The 10771-nt window shown below is 45.8% G+C and overlaps 1 protein-coding gene across 1 annotated transcript; it reads left to right on the forward strand.

Moving 5' to 3' along the window:
• Positions 1–2113: 2113 nt before the first annotated feature.
• ZNHIT1 (zinc finger HIT-type containing 1) lies at positions 2114–10481 on the forward strand. Its single transcript, XM_066628804.1, has 5 exons — positions 2114–2251; positions 4729–4899; positions 6902–6981; positions 7886–8055; positions 10332–10481. The coding sequence occupies exons 1-5, from the start codon at positions 2230–2232 to the stop codon at positions 10351–10353; spliced, it is 465 nt and encodes a 154-aa protein (XP_066484901.1). The 5' UTR covers positions 2114–2229; the 3' UTR covers positions 10354–10481.
• Positions 10482–10771: the final 290 nt, after the last annotated feature.

A 10771-nucleotide genomic window follows, 5' to 3' on the forward strand; every position in this document is an offset into this window, starting at 1 on the left:
CCGTCTGATCTGGTCCGGAGATAGATGCCTTCTGTTGCAGTTCCAAAGGCCTGCTTCAGCAGGACAGCGAAGAAAATCCCAAACAAGGTTGGTGCAAGAACACAGCCCTGCTTCACTCCGCTTCGGATGTCAAAAGGGTCTGATGTGGAGCCATCGAAGACAACAGTGCCCTTCATGTCCTTGTGGAAGGATCTGATGATGCTGAGGAGCCTGGGTGGACATCCAATCTTGGGGAGAATCTTGAAGAGGCCGTCTCTGCTGACCAGGTCGAAAGCCTTTGTGAGATCTATGAAGGCTATAAAGAGTGGCTGTCGTTGTTCCCTGCATTTCTCCTGCAGTTGTCTAAGGGAGAATACCATATCAGTGGTGGACCTGTTGGCTCGGAATCCACACTGCGATTCTGGATAGACGCTCTCTGCAAGTACCTGGAGCCTCTTTAGTACAACTCGGGCAAACAGCTTTCCTACAACGCTAAGGAGAGAGATGCCGCGGTAGTTGTTGCAGTCACCCCTGTCACCTTTGTTCTTGTACAGCGTGATGATGTTTGCATCCCTCATGTCTTGAGGTACTCCACCTTCTCTCCAGCAGAGACAGAGGATTTCATGCAGCTCAGTGACGATGATCTCTTTGCAGCATTTTAGGACTTCAGCAGGGATGCTGTCTTTTCCAGGTGCCTTGCCAAAGGCAAGGGAGTCCAGGGCCACGTGAAGTTCTTCTAGGGTTGGTTCACTGTCAAGCTCTTCCAGCACAGGCAGGCACTCAATGTTGTTCAGTGCTTCTTCGGTGACTACATTTTCTCTGGAATATAGCTCAGAGTAGTGCTGCACCCAGCGTTCCATCTGCTGCGCCCGATCCTGGATGACCTCGCCTGTGGCAGACTTCAGAGGGGCAATTTTCTTCTGTGTTGGACCTAGGGCCTGCTTGATACCATCATACATCCCCTTGATGTTGCCCGTGTCAGCTGCTATCTGTATCTCGGAACAGAGCTGGAGCCAGTAGTCGTTAGCACATCTCCTGGCAGTCTGTTGGACTTTGCTGCGAGCAGTTCGGAGGACCTGCAGGTTGCGCTCACTGGGACAGACCTTGTATGCTGCTTGAGCTCTCCTCTTTTCCTCAATGACTGGTGTCAACTCCTCAGAGTGGGCTTCAAACCAGTCTGCCGCCTTGTTGGTCTTCTTGCCGAATATGGACAAGGCGGTGTTGTAAACGGTATTCTTGAAATGTTCCCATCTGCTGGATGCGTTTGCGTCGGCCGGGCCTGGAAGAGATTCCTCAAGCGCTTGTGCAAATTCCTCCACTTTTCTCTGATCCCGGGTCTTGCTGGTATCAATGCGAGGTCTTCCTTCCTTTTTCGTGTGATACAGTCGCTTTGTTTGCAGTTTCACTCTGCTGCACACCAGGAACCACGCTTAAGCGCCATTGATTTACTCCTGAGTGGATATGCATAGGATTGGGATCTTAAAAGACGGTGGGCTTGTAGACCTGCAGTCCTGTACACGTTTAGGTGGGAGGAAGCCCCACTGAGAACAATGACACTAACTGAACTCAATACCTGCGATGGCAAATTCTTATATCAGCGGGTTAAGAGCCCAATCCTATGCCTTCCTACTCAGAAGCAAGTCCCATTATGCCTTCCCCAGCCTAAGAAAAGTCATAACTGCAAAACCTTCTAACAGCCCCATCCTATGCATGTCTACTCAGAGGTAAGTCCCATTATAGTCAATAAGGTTTACTTCCAAGTAAGTGTGACTAGGATTGAAACCTAAAGTGTTTTGCGCTTTCGGTTGGCATCCAGGGCGTTGCTGTCTGTGGCTCTACTGGAGCTAAAAAGGCACTCTGCACATGCCCCAAAGAACACTTGTCTTGTGATTTCACCGTGTCCCGCCTTTGAACCTCAGAAATAGAGTTTCCCAGGTTGAGGTGAGATGAGCTTTCACTCCCTTTCTGATTAATCCCTCCCTTCTCCCTTAGGGCAAAAGAAACTAGCAATTGGAAACAGTCTGTTGCAAAATCCGGCGGGTTTTAAGACCCAGGGATGTCTTTCTGGGCTGGGAGAAAGCAGCAGGCAAAAGACCTGCCAGCCCTGGAATGACGTCACAGGAGGCGTGACGTATAGTGCAGGCGGAATTCAGGTGCCTCTAGTAAGATGGCGGCGGTGGGCTGAGAATGGCTGTTGCTTCTCTGTGCTAGGGACCTAGTGGGGACTGCAGCCCTTTGTGTCGTTGCAGCATGGTGGAGAAGAAGGTGTCAGGTACGGAGAAAAGACTGAGTGGTGCTTTTTGGTTTAGAAAGTGGTTTTCATTGCAAAGTCTGGTGGGAGAACAGATTATTATGGGCTCTGCATTTGCACTGTGTTGCATTTTGAAATCAGCAGCTCTCTCCAAACAGTAGGGCGTCCTGGGATCATCAAGCTCATTCCAGGGCCTGCCTCTCTCCACCTCCCCGTTCCCTGCTGTGTTTTCTGTAACTTTGTTCTGCTAACTTGTAACTGTAACTTTGATCTGGGAACCCACTGGAGTATGTGTTGAAAGCTAGTCTAGGACAGTATATCTCAAATGGTGGGTCAGGACCCACTAGGTGGGTCGCACAGCAGCATCTAGCTCAGCCACCGTTGAAAATACTGAGCTGAAAATACAGGCTGCTCACAGCTTAGGTGTGATGATGTCATGTCCAGCAATGACAACACTTCCAGGTTAATGACGTCACTTTTAGCGGGTCCTGACAGATTGTCATTCAAAAAAGTGGGTCCCAGTGCTGAAAAGTTTTGAGAACCACTGGTTTAGTGAAGCCTCCATGTTCAGAAACACTCTATCTAGATCAGTGTTTCTCAAAATGTAGGTTGGGACCCACTTGGTGGGTTGTGAACCAGTTTCAGGTAGGTTGCATAGCACCTAGCTCTGCCATCATTGAAAATACACAGTTGAACATACAGGGTACAGAGCTGCTGGGCAGGGCAGGCTTTCAGTGGGAGAGGGGCATGGTGCTTTGCTCTGAATAGGTAGGAAGATGGGGTGCTAAAAGGAGGAAGGGCTATGTGGTTGGAGAAGGATCCAAGACTGCATTCTGCTTTGACTTCTGAACTGTAATGTTTGAATTCCAAGCTATGCAAAATAACAGCACAGGTGTACTGTGTAATGGAACCTTTGGCTGATTGCGACTTAGTGTCAAGCCTGAATTGATGATGACAGTTCCAGCAATGACATCACTTCCTGATTAATAATATCACTTCCAGTGGGTCCCAACAGATTGTGATTCTAAAAAGTGGGTCTTGATGCTAAAAAGTTTGAGAACCACTGTTCTAGGGCTTAACATGTAGTGTGTCTCTGAACATGTGCAGAATTGTCAGAGTGTATGTCTTGGCATTTTGTGACTTTTGGACCGGACTGTTTACATTGTATTCATGTGTATTATTTTGTTTATTTACTTTAAAAACTTGTGTCCTGCCTTTCTTGCAGCAATTTAGGGCAGCTTACAACAAAATTTAGAATTAAAGGAGTAATGGGGAACTGCAAATAAGATCAATCAGAAATACCACAGCAGAGAGAGAGCAACTCACTTAGAAAGTCTATGAGGGCCTGATGGAAAAAGCCAAGACTTCAAGTGGTAGGGGAAATGTGTAAGGAGGGTGTCAGCCATACTTCTTGGGCAGTGATCTTCAACCTTTTTTGTGCCATGACCCCAGTAAAAAAGTATTAGACTAGGGAACTGCTGCCCCCTTCCTGGATCTGATCCACCCATTCCCACCCCGTTTCCTTCTACCTCTTTTGTCTTCACAACAACCCTGTGAGGCGGCAGGAGCTGAGGGACAAGACAGCAAGAAGGGGCTGTGCAAGGTTGTATAAAGAATTCACTTTTGGTAGGGCAGTACTTCTATTGGATTGGATCCAAGCCCTCTCTTACACAGGCTTTGAAAGTTTGCTGTGAACCCCCAGATGAGGCTTTGTGACCTCATTGGGGTCATAACTCATGGTTTGAGGAAAACTGTTCTAGGTGAAGGGAGTTCCACAGTACAGAGGCCACTGCCAAGAAGCTCCTGTCATGAGCCAGTGTGTGCCATATTTCCAACAAGTGTGGAATCCACAAACGAGCCTTCCTAGAAGATCTTATGAGGTGGGCAATAAACTTGTGGAGAGCTGTGATTAGAATCTCCCAGGTTTGATAATTGGCCATGCCTTGCAAATGTTGTGATGTAACATGTATGCTGGTCCTTTAAAGCAGACACTTTCCACCCTGAGCTGTAGGTCAGTGGTAGATTGCATACTTTCCTAAGTCCCTGGTTCATTCCCTAGCAGCATCTCTAGGTAGGGCAAAGAAGAATTTCCACCTGAAATCCTGGAGAGCTGCTGCCTGTCTGTGTTGTCAATACTGACCTAAATGTACCAGTGGTCTGATTTGGTGTAAGGCAGTGTCCTAGGAATAGCATAAAGGTTTGCTCTCATGTAGAAGATACCAGCTCCCCACCACAAGATAGTGCCAGATATGTTGTTCAAACTCTTAGCTGATATGGTAAGAAGTGGCCTTTTGGTATTATAAAAAAGGGGGCAGAGGAAATGCATAGGCTGGATCTTCACAGTGTGGGGAGTACCTGTGTGAGATGTATGATTCTAGTTGAATAGTCAAAGATGTTAGCTCTGTTAAGAAGAACACATGTGCTCTTGTGGTAGGATTGTTGTTTAAAGACCAATATCTCCCACAGTGCACCTCACCCCTTTCTTCTTCCCTGCTCAGCACGGTCCCAGGACCCCAGCCAGAGGCGTATCTTGGACCGGGCCACCCGCCAGCGGCGCCTCAACCGTCAGTTGGAGGCTCTGGAGAATGACAACTTCCAGGATGACCCTCACGCCAACATGCCCCAGCTTGTGAAGCGCTTGCCGCAGTTTGACGATGATGCTGAAACAGGTGAGTTTTTGTGGCAGCGGCCTTTTAACTTTCACCTAAGCCTCTTAGTGCAGTGAGTTTCAACTAGTGTGCCGCAAAAGGTCCACAGGTGTGCCATGAGGTTTTGGAGTACAGCGGTTGCAAATGGCTGAAATTGACTTCTGGGTTCTGCAGCTCCTGTTTCTAGGGCTACTGTCTGTAGTAACAAATTGTTTGTCCGTCTTCCTTTGATGGCTTAGACCAAAAGTCAGTGGTTCAAGACAGGCAATTTGAACTAGGCAGCTGTCCTAGAAACAGAACCCAGAAGAGTCTCCCAGAAGTGACATCACGCAAGGCAAAGACCATAGAGGTCAGTGTGCCATGAGAAGAATAATGTTGAAAATGGCTGTCAAAATGATATTAAGAGGCTATACTAGAAGAGGAACAAGATTAGGAGATATGTATTGATTGATTAGATACAGTGATATACGATTGCCTGCACCCTCCAATGGTGTGCTTGTGTGTTGTGTGTTGAGTTTGTGTTTGTTATGTGTTTGTTTTTTGGAAAATAATAAGAAAAAAGGAAAAAAGAAAAGAAAATGGCTGTCATAATGTTTCTCTTTCCTTCCCCTACTAGAGATTCTCTTATCAAATTCATTCCTCATGATTGGGAAGTAGGGAGAGGAGGAGTGAGAGAAAGGGGGAATGCAGGGAAACTATGTCAGGGCTAGATTTCTGGACTTTGCTTGGAGTAAGCTGCATTGAATACAATGGGCCTTACTTCTGAGTGAGCATACAGGTATAGCCTTTCAACTATAAGGATCAAGGAACTTGAAAGACTTGCAAATCAAGCTCTTAAAATCAAATGTTGCTACAATACAGTACCACAAATCTTTAGCCAATATAAACTGCCAAGCAAGAATTCCTGTTGTCTTGCACAGGAAACAGAGACTTTTCTTAGTTCCTGAGGGAAACACGGAAAAGAAAACCCAACAAAGGACATGCCTTGTACTGTGACGTGTGACCCAAAGAGAAAATGTCCTTTGGTGTGTCCTGCCACTCACTGTGAACCCTGTGAAAATAGGACTCAGAAGTCCCTCTCAGAAGTTGGTTGCTGTAGTTCTGTCAAGGGCAGGACATGGGGGCTTTTTCCTCAGGCACAATTTAGGGCTCAATCCTAACCCCTTTTGTCAGTGCTTTCCAGCACTGACTTAAGGGCAATGCAGCTCTGAGGTAAGGAAACAAACATACCCTTACTTTGAGGAGGCCTCCGTGAATTACACCCAACTGCAGGATGCAGCACACATCCCACTGGCACCGCTATGCCAGTGCTGGAAAGCACTGACATAAGGGGTTAGGATTGCGCCTTCAGTCGCCTTCTGCCATAGCCAAAGTGAGTAAGGACATAATCCTGCTGGCTTGGACCAAAGGTCAGTGGTTCAAGTACTCTCCAGCAGCAGCCAATCCTATAATTCTGGGAGCTTTCTTTTTAAGCTCTGCCTCTCTTGTTTTCTCATTTTAGGCTTGCTTGGGCTCTGTTGTTCAAAGCCAGTGGTTCTCAAACTGTGGGTCAGGAGGACCCACTGGTGGGTCACAACCAGCTGTTTAGTAGGTTGCCAAAGGATAATGGGAAGATCAAATAACTAATTACCTCAAGCCTTGAAGCTGTTCAGAAATCAGATATTGTAGTTGCCAATTACTCTGCAAAAGAGTTCAGCTCCTGCAGTTTGCAGGATTGCTGCTCATTGCCCTGCAAGGAGCTGAGCTCCTGAAGTTTGCAAGCATGTGTAAGTATAGGGAGGTAAATTTTTGAGGGTCTTTTTTCTGGTCATTATTACTTTGACATAAATAAATAAAATATTATTTCTTTCTAGATCTTCTTTTCTAAAGGGGTCCTAAGAGAGTGTTGTTTAAAAAAATGGGTCCTGGTGCTAAAAAGTTTGGGAACCACTGTTTTAAACTTTTTGTCTTAACATTCTTCAACCTGAGCTAGTTTTAACTTAAGATCAATACCCCCCTCTCTCTGTATGTGCTGTATTTACAGGGAAAAAGAAGAAGAAAACCCGTGGTGACCATTTCAAGTTGCGTTTCCGGAAAAACTTCCAAGCTTTATTGGAGGAGCAGGTGCCTCTTTCTCTTCCCATTTCGAGAACTGGCTGTGGCTTGTATTGTTCATTTGTTTTCTTTCCTATTCTTTCCCTGAATCAACATTTTTAAACATTGTAAACTGAATATCAGAGTCTTAAAATCTAACTTTTGAAGCAAACACACAACAAAAATAGGAAGTGCTTTGTATGTTTTCTGTGCAGCCTCTGAACGAATTGATTAGCAGTCTAGAGGCCTACAGTGATGGAACCCAAAGCTTCCAAACTGGTTGTGGCTGCAGAATTTACCACTTGTAAATGTTGCCTTTTAAAAACAAAACAAACTAAATTTCTAGCCCCCATGGTTTGTGGCAATATTTGGAAGTGCAGGAAAGTGTCTGCTAAAAATCTTACAAGTCAGAATGGGAGCAAAATACATTATGGAAAATAGGAAAATAATATTTTTTTTAGATTTCACAGTATGACTTTTCATAGCAAATTAGGTTGCTGTCAGTGAATCTGTGCACCAAGATTCAGCTCCTGCTCCCCCTAACTTCTGCCCTTGGAGCTAGAGAGGAAAAACTTGCCCTCACCTTGTTCTTCATTCTTTCTCTCTCCCTCCGTGCTCCAGTCTTTTGTGCATGTTGCATTTGCGGAGGAGGTCTCCTTTGCCTTATGGCTCGCTTGCCTTAAAATACCTGCTAGCAAACTTTCCTTCCCACTTTCCTTCATGCCCCTTGCCAGGCTCCGAGGTTGCACAGGGCCAGGAGATACATTTCCATAATCATGGCAATGCCACTGTGTTACTTGCTGACACAGGCAGGATTGAGAGGACGAGACGAAAGGGGGTAGAATTATAAAGACGTTTTTAGCAGCCCATCAGTGCAGGGCCTTGATTTCACAGATGAGTCTTTCTGTTTTTTCTCTCCCTCCCTTCCACACAGAACCTGAATGCGAGTGAAGGACCCAACTACCTGACGGCATGCGCTCCTCCTTCCAACCTCCCCCAGCGCCACTTCTGCAGTGTGTGTGGCTTCCCTTCAAACTATATATGTGTATCTTGTGGGGCCCGCTATTGCTGCGTCAAATGCTTGGGCACCCACCAGGAAACAAGGTAAAGCTGACTTGTAAATACCCATTCATTTGCCCATGGAGATCGGGCATCACTTTCGGGCAAACAGACAGGGAAGCATTTTGGAAGTGAGCAATTATTTTACTTGAGGACCACAAATAACGGGAAGAGATAGGTGTTCTAGGGCAGACAGGTTAGCAGAAGTGTTTTTCTAGTAATGAGCTAAGGTAAGCATGCCCTCATGAGGTCTGAATGTAGTTTGAGAAAACTGCAGACAAAGTGGAGATTGGACCAGGTGTTTAATTCTACATTCGAACACTGAGCTCAAGGCCAGAAATCTTAGTGAATGACACCTGCATGAATGGTGCCAACAAAATATTTAGAAGTGATGCTCAGGGTGGACATTTGTGAAATGATGGGCAAGGAATCGGCTGATGAACTTGGGATTGTGTACTGACGTATGATTTAGCTTTAATTAATTACTGGAATGACTGTCATAAAGGCTGACACGTATTTGTGGATTTTTTTAAACATGTTTTTGTTACCACATTTGTTCAGAAATACATAAAAATGTACTTACATGTTTACTGAAATTTGTAAATTCTAGGGACCTTGGCCTGTTAGCTTGCTGCATACCCCAATGAAAGCTGATATTTGCAAAAATAAGAGTCAGGCATAGGTTTACAGTATTATTTATGGGGGGGGGGATAAAATGCTATCAGACAAAAATCTGTTCATGTGGTTATATTTACAATAACTGTTGTATAAAATTGTGCTAGGCCAACATTTCTCAAAGTGTGGGTTGCAACCCGCAAGTGGGTCATGATCTGATTTTTGGTGGGTTATGGTGCTGGTACTACCTAAAGCGGCAAGGAATTTGGGGACACATTGCATCCCAGAATGCCGTGTGGCTTCCAGGTAGTGCCAGTGTGTGACCCACTTCATTGACCATTTTGCGTCCCAGAATGCCATGCGGTTTTGCATTTTGGGGTGCAACCAACAAAGTGGGTTGCGGCGGTAAAAGGTTTGAGAACCACTGTGATGGCTATTCATTGGATCTTCAAATCTGAGTTATAAGGGCCCCTTTGTCTTTTTCTTTCATGCCCCCAAAGTTTGATGATTCACAGTCGGTTTTGTTTGAGTTCATTGCTCTTCTGTTGGCTTAAATGGCCTTGTTTTTCTCTGTAGGCAGGATGTCTCCATGTGTGTGCCATGCCTCAGTTATGCAAGTGCAACCACTTCAGGAAGTTTCCATGTGGTTTCTCCAAGCAAAGGACAGGGGAGGGGGGAACAGTGCAAAGAAGAAAGCTAAATCTAACTTGGGCTTAAAGCATTCCTAGGACAAAAGGAGCATAAATACATTTCTAATGCAAACCTTTAACCAAAGATTCATGTCAGGGGCACCTCAATTCAACCTGGGGTGCTAAGGAACATTTTATTTGAGGCTGCTGCTTTTATTTAGCATTTATTCCACAAGCTGGACTCTGCACAATCTTGGAAACTTTTCAATCCCTCTCCCTTTTCACTCCCTCTTCACGTTCAGTTTGGTCTTGCAAGACACCGACTGTCCCGCTGACCTTGTATACCATGGACCTCTCCTCGGTCCACCCTCCTCCCACCTGAAAATGCCTGGCGGGGCAACTTACCAGCCAGTGCTCCCATGGTACGTCCACCTGGTGCTGAGGCCCAGCGCCAACTGGTACTGGAGCAGTGAACTTACCACTGGCAGCAACAGGCTTTACAGCATTTGAACAACGGTGGTTGCCAGGGCTGCACTGGCATACGATCAGGCTCTAAGCTAGTGGCTATCACCGCATCTTGTGGTCGTGAATTCTGCACAGGAATCATGCGCTGCATGAAGCAGTGCGTCCTTGCAGCCATCTTCAATCTGTTCCCCACCAGTTTCACTGGGTGACTCCAAATTCTAATATTATGATAGGAAGAAAAAGTGGGCTCGACCCACTTTCTCCCTACCGTGCAAAACCTCTATCATCGTTTATCTCCACCAGTCATCTTTTCTTTAAAAACTTAAGTTTCCAGTGCCCAACTGTTTTCTCATAGGGAAAACCTCTTGTTCGTTACTGGTTGTCCTTATCTCCACATTTTCCAATATATAAATGTTTACTGACGGGTGTAAGATTTGAACTCGCGTCTTCAGGGAATTTGCAGGCTGAGTACAGCACCTGAGATGATTCCTAGCCATGCTGCTGAAGGTCTTTTCTGTAATTGTTCTCCCCCCATATAAATGCTTAACGGCTCCCATAGTCTGATCTTCTCATAGGCTTTCTTCTGAAACTTCTGCTGTCTCTTACATGCAGGTGCCTGAAGTGGACAGTGTGAGTCATGCCCCAAAGAGCTGAAGTTGGCAGACTTCTGCCTCCCAGAAGGCTAAAGTACAGTTGGATCGACTCTTGGAACTGGACATCAGATCTTTTGTTTTGGGGTTAATAAAAAGGGCTGGTTCTGTAGTTTGTGATTTGGCTTGCTTCTTTGAAACAGCTGGAGCTTTTTGGCAAGTAGCTGTGGTGTGTGTTCCTCCAGAAGTAGCTGATGTGAGCCTGACTGTCACAAGAAAATAGTAGTAAGTTAACTGGCAGTGGTAGGAGGCACCTCCTCGCTTACCTGCATCATGTGCTGAGGGGGGAGTACTTGGGCTGGGCCTGGTGCTGAACTGATGACGGTAGGAAGGGGAAGTTCAGGTTCTCAAAGCATCTTTGAGGACAACTAGTGGCTTCAGGGACAATTTTGAAAAGGAAAG

This window comes from Tiliqua scincoides, chromosome 5, assembly GCF_035046505.1.
Source record: "Tiliqua scincoides isolate rTilSci1 chromosome 5, rTilSci1.hap2, whole genome shotgun sequence".
Lineage (NCBI taxonomy): Eukaryota > Metazoa > Chordata > Lepidosauria > Squamata > Scincidae > Tiliqua > Tiliqua scincoides.

Bases quoted from the DNA above. Each gene is read 5' to 3' on its own strand.
- ZNHIT1 (XM_066628804.1), top strand. From the start codon at position 2,230: ATGGTGGAGAAGAAGGTGTCAG. The intron at 4,900-6,901 runs GTGAGTTTTTGT...CTGTATTTACAG, and splicing joins TGACGATGATGCTGAAACAG to GGAAAAAGAAGAAGAAAACC. The intron at 6,982-7,885 runs GTGCCTCTTTCT...CCTTCCACACAG, and splicing joins AAGCTTTATTGGAGGAGCAG to AACCTGAATGCGAGTGAAGG.